The 23,428-nt window shown below is 39.6% G+C and overlaps 4 protein-coding genes across 4 annotated transcripts in view; 2 read left to right on the top strand and 2 right to left on the bottom strand.

Moving 5' to 3' along the window:
- Positions 1–12,706, top strand: part of LOC148881074 (Tetratricopeptide repeat (TPR)-like superfamily protein) — a 57,797-nt gene extending 45,091 nt beyond the window's left edge. Inside the window, exons 11-14 of the mRNA XM_088963339.1 lie at positions 5,228–5,263; positions 6,394–6,513; positions 11,023–11,208; positions 12,302–12,706. Coding sequence (XP_088819465.1) covers positions 5,228–5,263; positions 6,394–6,513; positions 11,023–11,208; positions 12,302–12,412 — 453 coding nt within the window. The 3' untranslated portion in view covers positions 12,413–12,706. The remainder of the gene's footprint in view (positions 1–5,227; positions 5,264–6,393; positions 6,514–11,022; positions 11,209–12,301) is intronic.
- Positions 12,707–13,673: 967 nt separating this feature from the next.
- Positions 13,674–14,819, bottom strand: LOC148881073 (auxin response factor 3-like). The gene is made up of 3 exons (XM_088977894.1): positions 14,218–14,819; positions 13,949–14,043; positions 13,674–13,852 (listed from the first exon to the last, which is right to left on the bottom strand). Exons 1-3 carry the CDS (start codon positions 14,817–14,819, stop codon positions 13,674–13,676), a joined length of 876 nt encoding a protein of 291 aa, XP_088834020.1.
- Positions 14,820–16,443: 1,624 nt separating this feature from the next.
- LOC148881072 (uncharacterized) lies at positions 16,444–19,982 on the top strand. Its single transcript, XM_088963337.1, has 2 exons — positions 16,444–17,719; positions 19,655–19,982. Exons 1-2 carry the CDS (start codon positions 17,050–17,052, stop codon positions 19,828–19,830), a joined length of 846 nt encoding a protein of 281 aa, XP_088819463.1. The 5' UTR covers positions 16,444–17,049; the 3' UTR covers positions 19,831–19,982.
- Positions 19,858–22,161, bottom strand: LOC148881071 (plant/protein). The gene is made up of 4 exons (XM_088963338.1): positions 21,637–22,161; positions 21,174–21,446; positions 20,588–20,747; positions 19,858–20,288 (listed from the first exon to the last, which is right to left on the bottom strand). The coding sequence occupies exons 1-4, from the start codon at positions 21,850–21,852 to the stop codon at positions 20,110–20,112; spliced, it is 828 nt and encodes a 275-aa protein (XP_088819464.1). The 5' UTR covers positions 21,853–22,161; the 3' UTR covers positions 19,858–20,109.
- Positions 22,162–23,428: the final 1,267 nt, after the last annotated feature.

Here is a 23,428-nt window from a genome sequence, read left to right as displayed (position 1 = left end):
TGCTGAACATAATATAATTAAAAACATAAACTTAAATTTTAAAATAAATTTTGAAAAAAACTATTATCTACTTTCTGTCAGTCTTTAGGATACCTTATAGGGAAGCTAAGAGGATTAAAAAATTGATGAGGGATTTCCTATGGGAGCTAAGGGAAGAAAAAAAATATCATTTGATTAGTTGGGAAGTGGTGGGCTGTATTAAAAAAGAAGGGGGCTAGGGCTAGGAAAGATAGTAAGAATGAAGCTCTTCTAGGTAAGTGGCTTTGGAGGTGGTCATTGGAAAGAGAGAGATTATGGCATGAGGTGGTGGCTAGTATTCATGGTTGCTCTGAGACTAGTTGGGATGTAGGGGGTATTTCGACGGGCTTTGCTCACAACACCTTGGAAGGCTATTTCTGGCACCGTCCCTAAATTCCTCAGGTATGTAAGGTATGACGTCTGCTTTGGTAGTTCTGTTCTTTTTTGGGAAGATATTTAGGTGGTTCTCAACCTCTAAAAGATCGTTTCCCCTCCTACTCTATCTCCCTTTTTAAAAAGGAGCCTGTTTCAAAATTTTTGTCTCCCCCAGCTCTCCCCTTCACTCTAAATTGGAATTTTGGGTTTCGTAGAGGTTTAAGGGATGACGAATCTTCTTGTGTCTCTTACCTTTTGATTCTTTTGGACTTTGTTTGTTTGGACCTCTCTAAATCCGATAGAAGAATTTGGACTCTAAGTCTTAATGGTTACTTTACTTGTGTTTCTTTTTTCAAGTCCCTCTGTTCTACCCCTCTCTCTCTTTGGAGTTCCCTGTCAAAGAAATTTGGTCAAGGCCCATTCCCCAAAGTAGTTGTTTTCTGTTGGAAGCCTTTTATGGTAAGACCAATACTATGGATAACCTGCAAAAGAAGATACCTTTTCTTTCTTTATCCCCAAACCGGTGTATTTTGTGTAAAGTGCATAATGAGGACCGCCACCATTTGTTATTTTGTGCCTTTGTTGCTAATATTTGGAATTGGGTCTTTATGTTGTTTGGGTGCAGGTGGAACTTGCCCTTTGAAGTAAACTTGCTTTTTGACCCATCTACTTTTGAGTGGCCTATTAAGAGAGTGAAATTAATGTGGAAGTGCATCAGAGCAACCATTTTGTAGACTATTTGGGAGGAGAGGAATGCTAGAATAGTCCAAGAAAAGGAAAGAAGCATCAATGAAGTGGAGAAGTGTATTTTGACAAGAACAATTCATTGGATGAAAACTTTAGATTTGTTTAGAGGTTACTCCTTTGATGATCTTTGGAAAGTTGGGCTTGGGCAGAGGTGGCCTCCATAGCTGCTAAAAAAAATAGACTACAGGTAGTTTGGAGACCTCCTACAGAGGGCGTGATAAAGCTGATCTTTGATGGGAGCAGTCAATGTAATCCATGACCTTTGGGTATAGGAGGGGTCTTAAGAGATGAGGATAGCAACATTCTATCCCTATTTTCAGGACCAATGGGGTTGGTGATTTGACAAGGGTTGAGATACTGGCTGTGAGTATACACTTGTCTGATTGGTGGTCTCTCAGTATAACTGGCACGGGAGGTCAATCTACAACTGGAATGGGAACCACGGGAAGGGGATCCGCAATAGGGACAGGAAGAGGAAGATACCCTTTCTGAGTGTTGTAACACTTATACCCTTTCTGAGTCCTTGAGTAGCCAAGGAAGATACACTTAGTAACTCGTGCATCTAACTTGTTTAAACCAAGCCCCAAGTTTTGAACAAAACAAGCACATCCAAAGACTCTTGGGGTGAGAGGAAACAGAGACAAGGTGGGAAACAACACCGAGAAGGAGGATTGACTTCCAAGGATGGACATGGGCATCCGATTGATGAGAAAACAGGATGTGAGGACAACATCACTCCAAAAATGCTTTGGGACATTCATATTAAACATCAAAGACCAAGCAATTTCAAGGAGATGCCGATTTTTCCATTCAGCTACACCGTTCTGTTGTGGGGTGTAGGCACAAGAAGTTTGATGAATTATTCCATGGTGCTCTAAGTATTGCTGAAATGGTATTGAGGTGTACTCTTTGGCATTATTGGAGCGAAGAATTTTAATATGAACACCAAATTGGGTATGTATTTCAACATAAAATTTTTGAAAAATAGAGAACAATTCACTGCGATCTTTCATAAGATAAATCCATGTCATCCTTGAAAAGTCATCAACAAAAATTACAAAATACTTATAGCCATTGTATGACATCACTTTGATCGGACCCCAGACATCAGAATGAACTAAAGAAACAGGACTCAAGACATGACTATCAACTTTTGGACTAAAAGAGACTATGATGTTTCCCAAGCTGACATGACTCACAATCCAAAGATGAAAGATGACTCAACGAAGGAACCAACAACTTCAGAGCCTTGAGAGAAGGATGACCAAGTCTGTAGTGCCATTGAAGAGGAGTAAGAGACAACTGAAAAGCTACTGGAGGGCCACCACCACTAAGGTAATACAATCCACCTGCCTCATGCCCTCCACCAATCTTCATCCCTGTCTTGAGATCCTGAAACACACAAGAAGAGGGATAAAAGGTTATGGAACAATTAAGTGACTTGGTTAATCTACTAATAGACATAAGGTTAAAGGGGAACTTGGGGACATATAAAACAGATGATAAAGACAAGGAGGAGAGATCAACATCACCAACACCACAGATGGGAGATGTAGAACCATTAGCAAGAGTAATTGTTTGAGATGTGGAGGACTGAGAAAGAGAAGAAAATACATTAGGAGTCCCAGACATATGGTCCGAGGCTTCGGAGTCGATGATCCAGTGTGAAGGCTTGGAAGCCAAGCAAACCATACCTGAATGGGCAAGGGTAGCTGTGTTCTACTAAGAAGTTGTCTGAAGAAACTGCTCATATATTGCATGGGGTACACTCACCATCTCCTTCCCAGAAACACCAGTAGATGTGGAGGGGATCGGGTCAGTTTGCTGACTTTCAGTAGCTATACCACTACCCTTAGTCACAGCATGGTTAGCCCAAGTGTTGGGTGGACCATGTAAATCATAGCAGAAATTAACTGTGTGCCCCTCTATTCCACAGTATGTACAATTCCTAGGGGCATTACTTCTTCCTTTACCACGACCTCCCCTTGAGTCCCGACCTCCACTCCGGCCACCAGCACGGTTAAACATGGGACCACCACAGTTACCTGGAAGTCCACGACCACCACCGCCACCTCTATTTCCACGGCCTCCCCCTCTAGTCACCACAAAACCAGATCTGTCTGAGAGAGAAGAATGCTCTATAGACTCAATAGATGTCCTCCTAAGATGGGCAAAAACTTCTTCAAGTGAGGGAAGAGCAGACCCCCTAGTATTTGTGCTCGGACAGGCTCATATTCAGCCTTCAAACCCACCAAAAACCTTGTCACATCAAGTTGCTCACGCTATTATTGCTGAATCTGAACATCCTGTGTCAGAGGATGATACACATTGAGCTCATTTTGGATATTCCTTAGACTTGCATAGTATTCCTCCAAGATTTGACTGTCTTGCTTCAGATTAAAGTACTCTTAGTACAACTGATACACCCTAGTTGTATTGCCTTTCCCGGAATACAGTTTCTGAGCATGATTCCATATTTCTTTAGCTGTATCTAGGAACATAAAGTTCACGCTAATTTTTTGTTCCGTGCTATTCCATAGCCATGTCATTATTTGTGCATCTTCCTGTTCCCAGTCACTAAACCCTAGAGAATCAGATGAGGGTTTCTCCTCTCTCACATGTTTTAATTTTTTCTTGGCTTTTAAAAACACCTCCACAGATTTTGCCCACGATACATAATTCTCACCATTCAACTTAATAGATGTCATTTGAACATTTAGGTAACCTGGAGAAATCATAACGCCTGTTTTATTGTCATTCCCATCTCCAATCGTTGCCATCTTAACTAATTCACCTTACCTCACAAAGAAATAACTGCTATATGTAGAGTATTCACCTTCAAATATTCAGCACAACCTCATGCACTTCCACAAAACTTATCTCACTTTCAGCACCACCAACTTCTTCAAATACACATTACACGTCAAATACAGAAAATGAAATCACTCAGTCATTAAATCAAACACCTGTACTGCACACTGCAGAACCACTCACACACCAAATACAAGAGCTGAAATCTCAGTCATTAAATCAAACACCTATACTGCACACTGCAGAACCATTCACACACCAAATACAAGGGCTGAAATCACTCAGCCATTAAACCAAACACTTACACTGCACTCTGCAGAACCAACTTGTACTCAGGTGAACACTGTTTACCCGAACCTGCTCTCTTCATACCATCGAATAGAGAGCTTCCTACCAATCACCACAAACAGCCATTGCAACACAAACCGGAGGCATGAAGGCCTCCTACAGAGAAAAACGACCACTCCTTTTCAACCTTTCCCTTAATCTTCCAATGGTTCTTGAGAAATCTGCAAAACCCTAGAGAGGAGGGCAATAAAAAAAACTGGGTAAACCAGAATAAAAGAGCAAGACGAGCAGATCTGAACTTGTTACATGCGCTCTGATACCATGTGAAAACCTTATTTAGTCCTAGGTTACAGTAGAGAAGAAGGAGAAGAAGAAGAAGAAGAAGAAGAGGAGAAGAAGAAGAAGAAGGGTTCGACCAGTAGAGGAAAATCAGTCCTCTCTAGTCGACTCACTTGTATTGATCTCCAATAACATAGTTACAAGAAAGGCCATATTGTCCCTCATAAGTGATGGGGCACATAACTTAAACAAAACAGACCTTTCACTCTCAAATAGATAAACCAAATGACCAAAATACCCCTGTTTTGTGTACTCTAACATGAACAATATGAATTTGGATCTGATGGAATCCCATAATTATTGGTAAAAGAGATAGGCCATCAGGTCCAGGCGCTTTAGTGCCCCCATGGAAAAGATTAACTCCTTTGATTTCATCCTCTATGGGTTTGTCTTTGTCATAGAGTATGGTTGTCATCTTTAATGATGGGGGAATAACCAAAGAGCTCACTCAGATTAGAGTGAGACAGACATCTGTGAGCTGGTGGTATCATGTTGTTTCTTAGATACAATGGTTTGATTATTGATATGCCCTTTGTCACTTGTATTCTCATTCAAGAAGTAGAAGCTAGGTTTAGAAATATGGTGTCTCTTCTCAATTTCCATTTAATGATAATGACAAATTATTGATTTTATTGTTTCTGATATGCAGGTATACCGCAGTGCATTGAGACTTGTGAGGTCTATGGTTAGTATTGATCTTTCATATTACATCATAGACCTGCATGTATTTTTCATTTGTCATCGAAGTCCAAATATATTCCATATGGTGAAATGTTATATGAAGAGAGTAGAATGCTTAGCATGTGATTATATGTACAACAGACATTTAAACAATGTCACTTTTGCATTCATCACAACTTCACAGTTACTAACTTTCCATGTATTTATGGATGTCCAGCATGTAAACCTCTGGAAGGCTGGCTTGTAAACATGGCCATATAAAACATTGCATAGCATAAGAAATATAAAAAGAAAGAAAAAAAAGGAAAACACTGAGGCTTCAAGAAAAACTTGGAAAATCAAACCATTGGCATCTTAGTAGATTTATCCTTTATGGGGTCTTGGGAGGGGAACACTGGATATAAACCTAACCTTTGTCATTTTTTGCACAAAGTAGCCACTCTCAGAGTTGAGCCTATGTTTTCACATGTGTATTGCACCAAGCAATGGTCCTTATGTGTCCTAATTCCTAAACATATGGTCCAGGATGTCTTTTTTAGGTTCATTGGGTTTATAATGTTTTCTGTTTGAGCTTGCCTGATAGTTTTTTCCTTTGCATTAAAAGTTATAGGTTTTACAGCTCATAAAGCTGCTTTAAACTGAATCTATTACCAGAATAGCCAGTTAAGATGGATGATGTAGAGTATGGATGTTCTTGGGTAATACTCTACAACGAGTTGAGGTGTTGCAAGAAAAATTTGTTTTCTGTTTGAGCTTGCCTAATAGTTTTTTTCTTTGCATTAAAAGTTATAGGTTTTGCAGCTCATAAAGCTGCTTTAAACTGAATCTATTACCAGAATAGCCAGTTAAGATGGATGATGTAGAGTATGGATGTTCTTGGGTAATACTCTACAACGAGTTGAGGTGTTGCAAGAAAAATTTGTTTTGCAACTTGTTGATTTAGTCAGTTGTTGACTAGTTTTTGATGTGAAAATCTGACCTGGTGAGAGCATAGATAATTTGGCAATCCACATGAAAAATGATTGTGTTCTTTTTTCTTTCAAGAATTATGATGCCATTTAGTTGGTTGTTGGTTGGTTGATGCAGTTATTTTTCTTTATATATTTTATTATGACAGAATTTCTTTCTTGACAGCTACCTCTGCCCTATCTTAAGGTCGGATATCTGACAGCACCACCTGCAGGGAACCCACTTGCACCCCATAGTGATTGGAAGGAATCACAGTTTGTACTGAACCATGAAGGACTCCTGCAGGTAGGATTCATCTTTTTTAATTACAAAATGTATTTAAAACTGCACAAGATATTGAACCATTTTCTCGGCAGTACATAGTTCATTGGTTTGACTGTCCCATTCAAATTGATTGGTTGTGGAATCAGCTGATGTCATAAGTGATTAAAAACAAAGAAATTTGGGAAAACATTGGAAATAAGAGTAGGAAATTCTTGAACCCCAAGTTCTGGTTGGTGTGATGGCCGTGGACTGTGAGTGGTTTTAACACCCATGTTACCCAGATATACCAAGGACATGGCTGGAGAAGGTGTCAGACATGAAATTTACACTTAAAATGAAGTACCCTACATGATACGACTCTCTTGTACAGGTATATTGGTATCATAGGTGCACATGCATACACACAAATAATGAAGAAAATCCTTTATTCAGAGTAACTTCATTACACCACCCCATCTTCATTTTGTAGACCAAATACCTACTTAAGGACATTCCTAGACAAATTAAACTCTTAAAAACACAAATCTTATCCTAATGTGGCACCATTTTCTAACTTAGGGCTCCCACCTCACATTCAAGTATTTTTGGTAGGTTTTATAACCGTCTTGATTAAACTAATTCAAGTCTAAATATAAAGCACCCTTGAAAAAAAAAAGGAAGAAGACTAGAAATGACGAGAAGGAAAAAAATTGGAAGCCTCATCATTATTGAGACTTCTTGGACATTGCATTTATCTGTAAATGAAGTATTTTCCCTATCCCTTACGAAAACATCCATTTCCTTATCCAAAATTGTGCCATGCTAGTGAAACGATCAGTAGTGACAGACGCAATCCCATAAAGCACAAAACTTCAGAATACTAAAAACAAGGTGTATATACTAATGTGTAGAAATTTGGACGATTACTCTTTTATCCTTTTATGCTTTACAGGGATGTATTTCCACCTGTAATTGAAAAGGTGTGCCTAGGCATATAGGTGAGGTGTATTTCAAGGCTTGCATCTCACCTAGGCCCAGGTGTAGTCCCTTTAGAAAGGTGTATGCCTGGCATGCCCCTTGTGCCTCAGCCTAGGTGGGCACCTTTGTAAAACTTTGCACTTCTTATAGTTTTTTAAGCATGGCGGTTGGGCTGGGGGCTCCTCCCCCAAACCCTTGACCAAGCCCCTTGTGTGAGCATACCGGAGTTCCAAGAGTGCCCTTTTCACTAATATTTTTCATTTCACTATACTTTTATATATTGAGTGGATCCTGCTGTTGCTACTCAAAATGACACACTAACAATCTGCTAGCATATGAAAAAATAGAGATTGCTTTTAGGGTCTACTACCTTACCATGAGAATTTAGAAATATCAAGGTAGCCTAACTGCCTAACATGTTGAGTGATTAGTTTGAACAACCTTGACACTTTCATGCAACCCTCCAATAAAACACAAACATGCTATTAACTAAATCACCCAAGTGAGTTCATGCCTGAGTGACTTGGTTTCGATGAGTTTGCATGGTCACAACACTTTCTTGCAACCCTACAATAAAACAGACATATTAATAATCAAATCAGCCAATGAGTGTGCCTTTTTCCTACCCCAAATGATACAAAAATTACCCACTGACGTATGAAAAAATAAACACCATCTCTAAGGTCTAGGCCTACTACCTTATTATGACAATCAAGAAAGGGGGGCCTTGCACCTGAGGCATATGCCCCAGGTGTAGAGTGATGACATGCCTAGGCGATAAGGCACTCATGGAGAGTCACCTCAATCACTAAGATATTTTTTTCTCACAGTACTTTCTGAGGTTATAATAATAAAACAGACATTATTAAACTAAATTATTCACTGAGTTAAAATATTAGTTTACTTTTGTTATTTTTCTTATTTGTTAGGGTTCAATCAAGATAGATACTGTCTTGAACCCTTGAAGACTTCAAAACCTGAGCTAATATGCATGGAAAAACTCAAAATTGTGAGTTTTTTCATCCTTTCTTTCTTCTCTTCTTTTCTTAGGAAAAAAATAAATGCTCAGCCCTCAATTTTCTGAAATCTTCTCTTTCTTCCGTTTTTTAATGAATATGTTGATTTTTATGCTTTAAATGAAGTTTATGCATTTTTTATGAAGATCATAGACATCTAATAGTGAAAGATGGTTGCTGCTTGCTAAACCTAGGGAATTACCCTAGGATATATGGTTCGCATTCAAAATAAATCCCATGCCTAGGTAACTAGGCAACAAGGTCCCCCCCCCCCCCCCCCAACCCTCCATTGCTTAGCATCACCTCGGCACCGTGAAAACCATGGAACTCTTGCTCTTATGGTAAACAACAAAGAGATATATCACTTGTTCACTTACTAGGTGGGAGATGTGGAAAAAATGAAGAAAAATTCCTAGCAAGAATAAGAATTTACTAAACCGAACTTTATTTCATCAAATATGGGGGAAGGGGAGGTTGGTGACTGTGCAGACATTTTGGGGTGTGTAGTATGTAACTGGCCCTTAAACTACTTTGGTTTGCCATTGGAAGATAATCCTCAGAGAGATGAATTTTAGGTTCCGGTTATGGAAAGGTTTGAAAAGAGACTTGCGAAGTGGAAGAAAAACTATTTGTCTCTTGGAGGGAGAATCATCTTAATTAGGTCCACATAAGCTAACCTTCCTGTCTATTTTTTGTCAGTCCTTAAGATTCCGATAAGGGTGGCTAGCAGGTTGAAAATACTTATGAGAGATTTTCTCTATAAATGAGATTTACTTCAAAGAAAAAGACCCAATAGCTGTTTGTCTCCTCATTGATGTGTTCTCTATAAATCTGATGGTGAGTCTGGATACCATTTACTAATTTCTTGTCAGTTTGCTATAGCTATTTGGGAATGGTTTACTTTTTTGTTTGGGTGCAGGTGGACTCCCCCTTTGAATGTGCAAAAGCTTATTCACTTCCATGCCCAACTGCTCAACAAAAAGGGCAAAGGTTATGTGGAGATGTGTAAGGGCTGCAGTTTGTTGGACCGTTTGGGAGGAGAGAAATTCGTGGATTTTTCTAGACAAAGAGAGAATCTTGGAAGTAATATTGGAGATTATTCATATTAGGGTGATACATTGGTTAAAAACTTTGGAATTGTTTGCTGAGTTCTCAGTTGATGAGATGCTAAGGAATTGGAAGGAAATTGCAGAATCAACTTCAGTTAAGAAAGCTTCAAGTTCTTATTGGACCCCTCCACCAAGCGGGTTTATCAAACTGAACTTTGATGGCAGTAGTTTGGGCAATCCAGGGCCCTCTGGAATAGGGGGAGTGATAAGAGATGAAAAAGGGAATCTGTTAGCTATGTATTCTGGCCCAATTGGGGTGGGAGACTCCTTGAGGGCTGAGATATTAGGAGTTCTTGAAGGCATACAAAGAGTCAAAGACATGCATGTTAAGAAATTGATCATAGAAGGTGATTCTGAAATTGTAGTGAACTGGTTAAAAGAGGACGAATCCAAGCTCTGGAACTACAACAATGAAAAGAGGAAATTTAAGTGACTGAGTAAGGACATGGAAGTTAGTTGTACATGGGTAAAGAGAAGTGCAAACTCATTGTAGATGGCTTAGCTAGGCAAGGGGTGAACAGAAACTCTATTTTTTGGGCTGTTTTGTAATTGTTTACGGTTGGGTGTACATTGATGTATTAGGGAGTGTAGTTTTTTTAGCTCCTTATTTATGTACTTTCTCAATCTTGAATAAAATTCACCGTTATTGATCAAAAAATTAAAAAAAATGTAAATTCACTGGCAAGGGATCTATTAATAGACTCATCTTATGAACTCCGACATCCCTTTATAAACTCCAACTTGGACCAGGAAACTGACCCAATGTTTGTCCTGGTTATCATTGGTATTTGTAGCATTTTTAGCATGAAGTGACCACCCTCAGTCTTCAACCCGCATTCATATGTTTGTCATCCCAAAGTTTTATCAATGACCTAAAGATGTGCAATTTGATTGAGGGCATGCTCTTGACAGAGAACATGCTATTGAGTTGAGTTTACCTGGAAGTAGGGGACTATCAGGAAGTAACGGAGGGTGAGTTGAGGGAGATATGAAAATTAGAAATGTTGTATATTTTATGTATTAGGCTTATAAAGAATCAAACTGGTATTGTCAAAACATCTAGATACTAATGTTTGTAGGTTGTCTTACGAGTTACGAGTACCATTACGTGCACAGTAACTCAGGAAAATTTTGCTTATGTAGACGTTTTTTACAAGCAGTGTCTTGCAGTGACAGACTATATTGTTATGGTGTCATTTAGATACCTGGACTATACAAAGCTTTTTGAATTGCCTTGGTATCTGAGTGATCGCACAACAATAGTATACTTTATAATACTGTTCCACCCGTTTTACCTTTTGCAAACAATTAGACCTCATAAGTAATTGCAAGATTTTATTGATCAAAAACAAAAAAGTAATTGTAAGATTTAATTAGGCCCTTGTATGACTGCATTGTAGTTGCAAAATTTATGTTCTATTAATGAAACTTTATTTCTGTTTATGCAGCTTGACAAACTTGATCAAAAACAATCACCACCAAACCTCTCTGACAGGTCTGGAGGTGCAGTGAACAATAAATCAACTACCAAAGTTGATGTTGCAGATATCATCTCTGTATCAGCATGTGCAGATCTTACATTACCACCTGGTGCTGGACTCTGTATTGATACAATTCATGGACCGGTGTATTTGGTAAGCATCTCCTGCCAAACCATTGGGGAACTCCCTTTCTATGTATGGGTATGTAGAAATTGTTCTTAGCCATGTAGGTACTGTATAAATATCTCATTATGCTTAACTCAGTACTGGTTCGGCTTGTTAGCTAATTACAGGATAATCATAGAGGAGAAATCCACACTCATTGTTTTTCTTCAGATTAAAAATCAAAGGAAAAAGCATCTGATTTTGCCGTCACTGAGAATTAAGATGCAGCATACTATTATGGAAGTTGAATGGCGATGTCAAAACTTATTGTGTAGTTTTGAGGATGCTACTTTGGTGAAACGAGGATATACTTGAACCTAATCAATCCATGTGTGATTTATAGTAGTATATTTCCGCGCTTTATTTGTTTGTCCACCACTATTAGTTAGTAAAAGCCTAAATACTTGGTATTGACAGGTTTTGCCAATGAGGTAATTAGTGTTGGGTTTGTATTTGGGAAGTAAAATAATCTTTTCCAATAAAGTTATTCATGAGGCTTCAGTAAAATAGAATGAATGGTGCATTAGTTCTATTAATTCTGAGGTTTATTCGTTGCGCATTAGCTGGATGCATTAACTGTGTAGCGAGTTCACATCTGCGCCCCACAGCACATTTCCGCCGTGCATTGGGAACATCTCCCAACGATAGTACCAGTCTCAATGATATCATCATTGAGAGATGTTTCCAATACACGGTGGGGATGTGCTGTTTGACACTGTGGGGTGCCCCCTTGTGGGGTGCAGATCTGATCTCCTGTGTAGTGGGCTGTGGAACCAAGGATAATGCCCCATTGTGACGGTCTGACACAGGCTTAGCCTTGTCTACACACGGATTTCTTCCCCTGTAGAACTACCCCCTGACACCATGCCAGTGAGCAGTGATCAATTACATGGGCCCATAGTAAAAGGTCGAATGGTGTGAGTCCCATGCATTTTATGACTGGTGTGGAGCGTTATTGTTGGTTCCACATTACGCTGAACAGCTAGACCTATCTCATTTGATGCACAATGTGGAAATTTTATTGCACACACATCTGTCCATTTTTGTTCTCTTTTTAGTAATCTCTACTTTATTTCCTCAGGTCTCCGACACATGGGAGTCACTGGATGGGTGGCTTGATGCTATTCGTCTTGTTTACACAATCTATGCGCGAGGGAAGAGCGATGTGTTAGCAGGCATCATAACTGGCTGATTATCTATCCATTTAATTAGATGCCAGCGGCAGTGGTTTGTGCAAATAAAATTTTTGTATGAAACAGAAGTTACTGAACTCCAAGGCCAGAAGAAAATGAAAATATAACCACTATAACGGGGAAGCAGAATGGTATTTAAGCTAGATTTTCTTGCAGAGTTTTTGATATGGTATTGGTATGGATAAAATGAGCTATCCTTAAAGCAGAACAGTGGTTTTGTTTGACCTTGTATATTTAAACATGTGCACACATGGATGAAATCATAATGTGTACATGCTGTTGGCTGAGGTCCATGGACAAGTGTTTATTTGTTCAGTTTCTATACCGTCATGCATAGGAAATCGAACCTCACGTCTACTACTAGGTGTTGATCTTTGCTTTGTACTATTTTTGTCCTTGATTGGCTCAAATGACGATGTAGCAGGAGCGTGACACAAACTACTTCGACATTTGGTGAAGAATTATTTCCTGCTGTCACAAACTTCCAGGTCCGATTACGAATACTATATAACTGATTAAAAATAGGAGAATGACCAATCAGCCCAGATGAGAATTTTATAGCCCCAAAGTACAGGAGGAATGAATGTGATTTATAGAGGAGAGAAGGCTACTATTAAGGGGGCTGGAATTCAGAATTATGTATCCGTATTTGTCCGTTAAAAATATTAATAAACAGCACTACTGATGGTTTTCAGTTTTCATGGGCATGCCAAATGCTAATTGGCTTTCGGTATTTAAGTATTTACAGCATGAGATTCTGCCTCTTTCAAGTCAGCTAGGCGGCAGACGCACAGGTGATGAAATAAATAAATAAAAGTAGGGTAATTATCTAAAATTCATCATAACTTTTCAGTATTTTTTTTAAATTCATCATAACTTTTCAAAAAGTTTAAAATTCATCGTATCAATAAGTTTTTATTTTTCAAATTCGTTAAATTACTGTTAATATTTACTAACAAAAGTTGTTTACATCAACATAAATACAATTATCATGATCAAATTACCCTTAACTAGCGAATTAGAGAAAAAAAAGGTTTATTTAGGGTTTTTTCTCTCTCCAGCAGGCATCGACTGTAATAACCGCGGGAACTGGCCGATCAGTAGCTCTGGTAATATATCTCGGCAAAGGATTTCAGTGTTTTTTCTTCAAAGAACAAGAAGCGTTCGAATGGCTCAGGAGTACTGAAACCCAAAATTTCTTGACCTTGCAAGACCATCTGGAACCTTAAAGATTCCCCAAAGTCTGAAAATCCCGTTCCATTAGGAACTGGAAAATCTGGTTGGCTCAATCTCCCATGGAGAAACCTTATTATGCCGATTTGTCTCAAGATCATCATTCCACCTCACCAATAGGCATCTCCATTTTGAGCCAAGCCATCTAACAGGATCCATATCATTAATCCCAGTTACCAGACCAGTGTATCTTCGCTCTGCTGCATCTTCAGTTTCAAACTTCAAAATGGTTGATTAACAAATGTTGTATCTTCGCTGTTGCATCCCAGTTACCAAACCTCATTTTGAACTTCATTTCAAACCTCTAAGAAAGGGGACAACATCCCCAGAGACTAGCTTCTTGTTATTGACAAATGCACTCCATCCAGTTGCAAGCAAATGTCTCCGTGGCTGACCCCTGTAAATGTGCCGAAACTTCCACTCTACACCATGTAAATCTTTTGCTACAAGCTCTTGGTATGATCTTTGTTGCTTATAATCCAGAGGGGCGAAGCAGTCTTCGGCGGCTCGTCGAGGAACGAAGAACCCTCCATGAGTGCTCGTATCAGAAGCAGTGAGGTTTTTTCAGAACATGTAAGGTGTTGTCAGCTTGGATGAAGCTTCAATTTCCTCGTCTTCACCATCAGCTTTCATATCTCCTCTCAGCAATTTCTGCTCAATCTCAGTTTCAGGAAGCAGGGAGACCTGTGCGTAAACTTCATCCATGGCAACTTTCGCATGAAGCTTGACGTCGATGACGCGGAAGAACACATGAGGCAGAAGATTATAAACCGTCGCTGGAAATTCCGAAATATGCTCCAAGTGCTCCTGCGGAAAGTAAACAATAGCACTTCCTTTCTTTCGCAACGATATAACCAGCCCCGCACAAGCATGCCGGAGCATCAAACAGACACCTGCCGCCGCCAACGATGAACATAATGTAGCTGATGTGGAAAACACCAACGATGAAGAAGAAGGCGACGAGAGTGAAGCAAGTCCGCTCTCGACAGCCACCGTCGAAGCGGCGTCCTCGTCGTCGGTGACGGAGTTGAGATCAATAACACCCCCCATGAAACCAGAACCCCTAGAATTCAAATTTGAGCAAGCAAAAAAGCAACGGAACAATAGTAGTGGTGGTGGTGGGTTGTGGGGAAGGTGATGGATAAGCAATGGTGTCTGCATCTGCATCTGCATTGCATCCAGACCTTGAGAGGCCGCTGCTTAACCTGCGCAATTGCCGCTTGAGCAAGGAAAGTTCTCTGATTTGGATAAGCAGCAATTGCTGCTTGAGCAATCTAAATTCTTTAGGTATTCAAAGTTTTAGGTGTAATTTCTGTTTTTATCATTTTATGTATATATTTTATAATTTTCTATGAAAATGATAAGATATTAACAACCGTTAGTTTGTTTAACGTGAAATTAGTGATACCGTGAGTTTTAAACGTTTGAAAAAGTTATGATAAATTTAAGAGAAACAATGAAAAGTCATGATGATGAATTTTAAACAATTTCCCATAAAAGTAATATTGTCACGAGGTACGAGGTGGGTTCCACACTTGGGGCTTGCTGCCAATCAATGAAGTTACTTAAATGCTCCACTACGCTGGTCTACGAAGGTACCAACTACTTTGCCATGTGAACGCCTCACCTCCACAAGTTCTCAAAGAAAAGATAAACAATATTCTTACATTATATTATCTACTTTATAGTTGTAGACTCCTTGACTCTGCGAAATCCGCTCATAGATGATGTCATTTTTGTAACAACTTCTGCAAATTATCGAGTTTGTCTTTTTTTTAGAGTCCATTTAATCCTTTTAGTGTATGCTTGGTTTCCCTTTGTAGTTTTGAGACCACATGGAAAACCCACTATGAGAAATTTTCATTGGAATGAGATGAAGTCGATGTTGTGGGTCCGGCGGTGACAGAGAAGTGAATGAGAAAGCTTTTGATCCTAAGGCCTACCATGCAATCATGCATGAGAAAGCTTTGATGTGGGTCTCCAAAACATAAAGTAGTTTGCTAACAACTTATATGGGCATGGGCTCCGAGTCATGATTCAATATGGACAAAAGGTTACGTGGGTATTAGAATTGATATTGTTAATAGGAAAGAAGCGAAAGAGAGGCTTGTGTGAGTGGACCGGAGGATGATTATTTATTTTTTGAGGCACCAACATCTAATGTGTAATTGTGTAAATGTGGTTGGGTTGCGTCATAAAGGATTGACAAGCCCTGAAACCCTTAATTAACTTCCATCTACCTGAATAAAATAATATAATTCACGAATCGACTTGTACAGAAATGAAAACCTACTATAAATGATTATTGCTTATAAATTATAATAATATCAATAAAAAATTAATTATTACGCATGCAACATAAGAAAATAATGCGTTGCCATTTGCGAACAGCGACATGCCATTAATCTGTTGAAAGATAGCGCTCAGCTCAAAGTTGATTTATTTATGTTGCCATTTGCTTTTATTATCCACTTATCATCCATTGCGTCGATTGCAACTCCCTAACCATTGAGCTTTTACTTCTTGGGATTGCAGCAGCACTAGTGTGGAGTGTGGACGGACGTACGGTTGATTAGTTTTTGTTGGATAAAAATTGGGCCGACCTCTTTTGGACCACACATCAAGCCAGATTTACAAGGAAGGTGGGGATCCATCATCCATGCCGAAGACAGCTGGTGGGTCTCTCCAAGAAAGGGCGTTATAAGCCTTTGATGTCTATCTACAATTCATTAATTTGTCCTGCATGGACCATGGTTGATGGTTATCTAAGAAGTGAAAAAATCACCAAGAATTAGAAAAAATAGGTGGCAATCGACGCACGCCCAGACAGTCCGTCCTGGTGTTATTAATAAATAAATATATACAATAACTGGACTGGAGTGAAATCTGTGTCAAGTGTTAATTATATTACATTAGTCTAATTTCGAAGAGCTTTTATTCTAATCACAATTCCATTCTCATTACTCCCAAGCCAGCCAGCCAATAGAATAGATTCCACCACCACCATATGTTTCTGAAACTGTCCCATTATCCATCTCCCTCTAATCAAACCAATGAAACCAATCCCGATGTCACTTCACACAAGGAATCTCCACATCATCAATTTGCTACGTGTCGTCATATATTGCATTTTCAGAGGATTCAATCAACGCCAAGGGAAAGTGACGTGGATGCACGGCTCGGATTATCGCCAAGTTTTAGCACACCGTCATCTCTCTCTCTCTCTCTCTCTCCTACGCATACATACAAACAGGCAGAGCACGCACAAGAGAAGCAGAGAGAAGGGGATCCTCTCGCTCCGGACTCTGGCGACATCCATTCCTCTCTACTATACCTTCTCACTCAGAGAAGCGTGCTCTGCCAAGTTGAGAAAGTAGCCCACAGAAGATAACCCCCTCCCGCCATGGAAGAAGAGATACTGTCTTACATGTCTTCTTCACTTCGCAAGAACATCTCATCTTCCTCCACGATCCGATTCCTCGGCTTGCTAAAACAACCAGATTCCAATTCTAACCCCTTCGAGTTGGACGAGAGTGACGTGGTTTGGTCCTCCCAACTCTCTGATTCTCCCTCTCCCAAGGACGAATCCCTTGGTTCCACTTCTCCGGTTCCGTCGACGGTATCGAATTCTCCCAACAATCAGCGTAACCCTTTCCGTCCACGGATATTCGGTCTCTCCGCCGCATTATCCGATGATCACCGCCCTCTCATTCAGCGAAAACCAGCGTTGGACCCTTCGCTATCCGCGGCCAGTGCGGCACGTACAATCCCACCCGTGTCGATTCCCAGGTCAGGTTCCAGCTCCGAGGTGTTGGCCGGGTCGTCTTCTGGGAAATTCCATCAGTCGGCCCCAGTCAATGTGCCGGTCTGGCCTAAGGGAAGTGGCTCCAATGGATCTGCTAAATTGGGGTATTTCGAGGAGGACGACGAAGACAAGGAGGACGAGATGCTCCCGCCACATGAGATCGTTGCCAGGTCGCATCGCACGACCTTCTCGGTGTTTGAGGGTGCCGGACGGACGCTTAAGGGGAGGGATCTGCGCCGTGTCCGAAATGACGTTTGGCAGAGGACAGGTTTTCTAGACTGAAATCTCAGAAACTCGTTTTCTGCTCCTTTTATTTGTTTATTTGTTTTATTCATATTTCCTGCCATAATTGTACTCTCCTCAGTCCTCGCCAACATGAAACTGCAATATTCTACTCTCTCAGAAACTTGCAGTCTCTGTCGTCATTTGCCTTGACTATATCAGCTAATCAGCTCAGTTATGGCTACTAGACAACCATAAACCATGATTTTTATTTGATCTTAGCTTGTATTATTGAACCAGAAATTTGAAGATAAATTGGTTTAACTCCTTCCGAACAAAACAAGAAGCGAGTCAATATGGTCTCTTGCTGATGGCGTTGTAGTTTCTTTTTTTTTTTTTTTTATATATCTGATATTTATGATGGAATTGTTAGGCTAGGAAAAGCAAAGCAACATTTCCAATAGTACTTCCCCCAGAGATCCTTTTGAAATTCATCTTTTAAATTTTAATGGGAAGCACATGATGAGCAGTTTAAAATATGCAGTTGCCCTTTTATTTTGACTATACTATATGTCTTTGCAGTTCGCATATTTGATATTCCTGTGCAGTTCAATATACTCATTAACTTCAAGTCCTGCTCTTTCTTCTAGTTCTAGTTGGTACAGTCTATCTATTCTAGACCATAAAAACATGGCTACCATAGCTAGAGTAAGATGTATAAGCTGAAGAATGAGATCCCAAGCTTAGATGCAGGGTGCTCAATATACTTGCATCAAGGTAAGATATTTCGTCACCACAGTCTTCTTTCTAATCCTTTCTTCTGTCTAGAATGAAGTAGATTCAAGTTCATTTGACCTGGCATTTCCTTTGTTAGTTACACTAGACAAGAGGTTGGAGTTGGACCCATTCTTTTTTATACCCATCAGTTGCCAACCCTCTCCACTTTCTAGCTTACATGTTTGAACATTGAGGATGGTTTCATGTTTTCAAGTTGAAAACAATGTAATGGACAATTCCAAGATTTCAGATGACTCTGACCACATGCTTTCATGGGAAAACAGGAAAAGCAGTTTAGGGAGTCTCCATTGACGTCTTTGAGTTTTATCTCACCTTGGTTAGGGTCCAAAATGTAAACCATTTAATTTGGAGCCAAGTATCTTCCGCTTACATGTCCTGCCCTACCCCATGTCTTTATTCCCACAGGTTGATTTTCATCAGAGTCAGACAGATTGTAAGTATGAAGCAATATATATATATATATATATATATATATATATATATCCTAATTTTCATTCTCTGACATATAGGACCATATGTATGAAACTGGTGTGGTATATCATCATTGACCCAGTATATTACTATTATCAGATGCTACATTTGTTGGCGCTTCTCTTGGAGGCATACTTTTTTGAGTTCCAAAATTAAGTTCCCGGAACCTTCTTTCCGATACACAATGCATTTTCAACTTGATGGCATTCTAGGAATTTACCATTTTCCGCATCAAATTCCGAGCCAACACCTTGTTTGTAGAAGAAATCAAGCAAATTATTTGTCTTTGAAAGTTCATATTGGTAACCCAGAGACAAAATTGGGCAATGAATATAAATTGCATAAAGAAAAAAGGAAACTAAACTCGAATTTAATTGCATGACACAGATTTTCTGAACCCAGGACACCATGGGTATTCTATTGGATTTTTCATTGGAATGCATACACAAACTAAACTCGAATTTAAGACCATGCCATTGAAAGCTAAGCTCAAGGATTAACACTGAATATGTTCTTGATATGGTTATTTACTTTATCTATCCTTTGTTTTTCTTTCCTGTTCTTATTTGGGTGGGATGAGGGGTATTCTGTCTTTGGTTTCATTGCATGTTGATATTTGGTCGAACATTAGAGTACGTTTTCTAAAACTGATATACGTTTTCTAAAACTGATATACTGAAAGGACAGCAATTGATGCATGGATTTTTTTCAGAATTTAACCTGTATGGAAGCCTGGAAGGTAGCAAGAAGAATTGGGCAACAGGGTACAAACTCACAAACCCTAGTCTTTTAGCAAGGTGGATACAAAAGGAGAAAATACAAAGACAATTTGTTGTTGCCAAAGAATTAACCACTTGCGCTCAATTTTACAGTGAGATTTTCTCATAGTTGTATCTAGAAACAGAACAACAGATAAGAGGAGGAAAATTACGTTTACGTTTGCTTGAAATGGTTAGAACTATACATATGTTTATTTTCCGCAACATTTTCTCTTTGGTGCAAAGCTCCAACTTTTGAAATTCAAACAACATTTTCAAAAATGTTCTTTGTGGCAAGTCTTTGCCATATTTTTTCCCTTTTTTTTCCGTGGGGGGAAGGGGGGAAGGGGGGAAGGAAGTATATGATATGTTACAATGGGAACGAGTTCAGGTTGTAGCTTTACATGGCTCAAGGCCATTTTGTGAACTCAAATACCTTAAAGACGATATCGATCCCAGTTGGAATCTGCCAAATGAAGAGCAAAACATTCAGAGCATTCAGGGCAATATGGAGATTCCTTGCTGTTTCATTCCCTTTTTGCATTGCAGGAACAAGCGCAGCTGCTACTGCCCATAACACAGTAATTCCTGTTCCAACATCACAGTACCAACGAAAAAGAAAAAAGCCGAATACAGTGAGAAAACGAGCAATTGAATATATATAAATAGAAAATGCAAGAAAGAGTAGTTCACTACTTCCAATAAGCTCATTAGTGTTGCGTTACCCGGGGCTGAAACAACTAAATCAAAGTTTTTGATTGGTTATTATGGCCTCATATCTTTTGATCGGTGTCGTAGCCAAAAAAAAAAAATAGAGGTTGGGTAGGGCAAGAACAAGAATGATTAAAAAGAAAAAGTAGTGCAATTCCGTTTCGTTCCGTTTTTACCTGCTCCAGCAAATAAATGAGGCCCTGGAAATAGCTTTCCCGTTCGGAACCAGGTGTTTAATCCTCCACCAACGGATTCCAACACTCCAAATCCTAACAGTATTGAACCTGCATTGAAGTGCCGATCCCTAAACGACCCTTTCAGCAACTCCTTCCTTTCCTGCATTGACCCTCTCGGACGTCAATGTTTATAAAATTGGTCCTCCCAACACTTCAGCAAGCATTGTTGTAAGGACAAACTAGTATCTTCTTCGTAACAGTAAGAAAAATAAAACATGCTGTATTGTTGTTTGTCCAAATGTGAAGACCCTTCCGATGAAAATGATTCAGATTTCAGGCAATGTTCTCTAGTCCCAAAATCTTGCCCCCAACAATAGCCATTTGCAGCCATAAACATCTCCCCTGTCCTTCATGGCCAGGTGTTTCCGATGTACAGCTGCTATGGCTGTTGGTACCAGATCCGGACGGACCAGACTCCTCGCGTGGTATGTATCAAGGAGGATGAGGAATTAATCAATGTCCCAGTACTCCATTTCTACAAACAATTGACATTGTGAGATCTTCCCAAGAAGTGCCCGTTTCGTACCTCAGTGAGCTGTTTAATCTTAACCTCTACTGGCGACATTGACGCCGTCGCCTCCGCTGATGGGGTCCCTTCTGCTGCCGCGGCGGGGGCAGGCTTAACCTGCTTCTTAAGTTCGTTGATCTCATTCTGGATCGTCCGTACGCGTCGCCATTGCCAACCCAGATACCCAGCCCACAGGGTGTAGAAGAACAATCCACCCATCACGATGGGATGGATGAGCGCAAATGTTCGACCTTCCAACAACCCGAACTCCCCACCAGCAGCCACTGCATCCTGTTTGATCGTCCAAATAACGCAGGTTTATGAAAGCAGATTAGTTTAATTTCTTAAAGTAATTAAAGAAATTCGAAGCTATACTCCTGAAAAATGCCCATTACAGAGAGAGAGAGAGAGAGAGAGAGAGAGAGAGAGAGAGAGAGAAAGAGAGAGAGAGCCAAAGCATGGAAAGGTTGAGTTGACTTACCTCTGGATGTAGGAAGAATTGCAATGCTAAAGCTGTAAAAGAGAGAGAAGATGATTTCAATTGGTGGATAGTATGTTGAAGCGGTTTGAGAAGTTGTGGGAGGTGGTCAGAGTGTTTGGAGAGAAGGATCTTAGTTGGTTTGGAGTGATTTTGGAGGTTTTGGAGAGATCTATGGGAGAGAGCGGGGAAATTGAGAAAACAGAGCGTGGTCGCCATGATCCCCTGTTGTGTCGCCTCGACAGCGTAGAACAGGTGAGGAAGGTGGGACTAGAAGGAGAGATGGCGAGGAAATAAAAGATAAGAGAGAGATGTAGGTTTTTCTTTGATAGGCGGAGAGAGATCTCATCATCTAAAGCTGTGGGATAATCTGGACTGGGTTTTCTTTCGGCTTCCCTGGACCGGAGTCGTGAGTCGTTAGTCGTGACCAACCCCGTCCCCGTCCCTACATTTTGGCTTGATGTATATCACTTTGGCGGTCACTGAAAAGATACAAGTATACAACCCAAGAGAGAAACATCAGAGGACACAATACAGCCAAGTGTTTTTATTAGTTATACCTACACACGTGGTTTAGTTGTGGCCTTAGTTTCTCACCCAACCCATCCACACCCGAATCCACCGGGTAGAAAATGGTCAGATTTAAATGTTTCGATTGGGTTCATATTAGAGGTATAATAACATAATGTTTGGAATTGGATTGCATTAAAAAAAATTACGATGTTAATATAAATAATATATTGTATTATTTACATAATATATTATATATAATTATATAAACGATAATATATAAAATTTATATTCGATTTGTTAATTATATAAATTAATTTTTCCAATTCAATCCGATTTGTTAAGATCAAGGGAGGAATCCAAATTTAATTTTAAATGATCGAATTGGATTCGAATAAGGTCTAATTCAACTTATTTGCCGCCCCAAATGAGTTCAGATTAATATGCATTGAAAACATTTTCCCTACTTATCATGGGAGATGATGATCTCACTAAATGGTTGGGATGTGTTATGGGAACTTTGTGGGACACCGATGGCAGAGTGACATGGGAGTCAGAACCCAAAAATGGTATGATCTTTTAGCTTGTGCAGAAGTTGGTTGTCGCTGGTCGATTCCAGTCACTAGAATCTCACCGTACTCGCAACCTGTTTTCTATAATGTGGTCGAGAAATTGGATGATGTGTCCACATCACCTAACAATAAAACACGTTTCAACTCTCTATCAGCATCATCTCAAGCCATACATCTCATATATGGCGGGTCCCAATCTCATGGTGAGATATGAAGTGTGAGATCATATTGGTAAAGGGTTGGAATGTGTTTTGTTGGCAGAAGAATCTAACTTGGTGTGTTGCAGAATAGGTGTTATGCACTATGATTAAAATTTGGTAGCCTGAACCACACCACACCTACTACATAAAGGTGTTGTGTGGTTTGGGCCACACCCTATTTTTTTATTACGTGTATCTCATATACACAATGTGAGGTAATCTACGTCGTCGATCAAGAACAATATTTTTTTGGTGTTTTTAAGCAAAATGCAAATCAGTAATTTGAATTAATTTAACATGTGATAAAAAATAGAGAAAATTCTCAATCAGTACCCTATAATTTGGCTCAAATGACAATGGTCCCCAAATTTTAAAATGCAACAATCCAATATCCAAACTTTCAATTTGTGGTACCTAGCATTAAATCACCATCAGTTAGGGCCATCATGTGAGATCAGGTGCTGTTTAAATAATTTCATAATGCCAAAACTAACCCTTATGATAATATTCAGA

This window comes from Nelumbo lutea, chromosome 1 (assembly GCF_056320005.1).
Source record: "Nelumbo lutea isolate HS-2025 chromosome 1, American lotus-T2T, whole genome shotgun sequence".
Classification (NCBI taxonomy): Eukaryota; Viridiplantae; Streptophyta; class Magnoliopsida; order Proteales; family Nelumbonaceae; genus Nelumbo; species Nelumbo lutea.
This window is presented reverse-complemented; position numbering and strand designations above follow the sequence as displayed.

Coding starts and splice junctions, on each gene's coding strand:
- LOC148881073 (XM_088977894.1), bottom strand. CDS start 14,819: ATGCAGATGCAGATGCAGACACCATTGCTTATCCATCACCTTCCCCAC. Junction 14,044..14,217: donor AAGCTGACAACACCTTACAT/GTTCTGAAAAAA, acceptor GCACATTTACAG/GGGTCAGCCACGGAGACATT. Junction 13,853..13,948: donor TGTTGTCCCCTTTCTTAGAG/GTTTGAAATGAA, acceptor TTGAAACTGAAG/ATGCAGCAGAGCGAAGATAC.
- LOC148881072 (XM_088963337.1), top strand. CDS start 17,050: ATGGAAGAAGAGATACTGTCTTACATGTCTTCTTCACTTCGCAAGAAC. Junction 17,720..19,654: donor TGACGTTTGGCAGAGGACAG/GTTTTCTAGACT, acceptor GATTTTTTTCAG/AATTTAACCTGTATGGAAGC.
- LOC148881071 (XM_088963338.1), bottom strand. CDS start 21,852: ATGGCGACCACGCTCTGTTTTCTCAATTTCCCCGCTCTCTCCCATAGA. Junction 21,447..21,636: donor AATTCTTCCTACATCCAGAG/GTAAGTCAACTC, acceptor ACGATCAAACAG/GATGCAGTGGCTGCTGGTGG. Junction 20,748..21,173: donor AGATTAAACAGCTCACTGAG/GTACGAAACGGG, acceptor GGGTCAATGCAG/GAAAGGAAGGAGTTGCTGAA.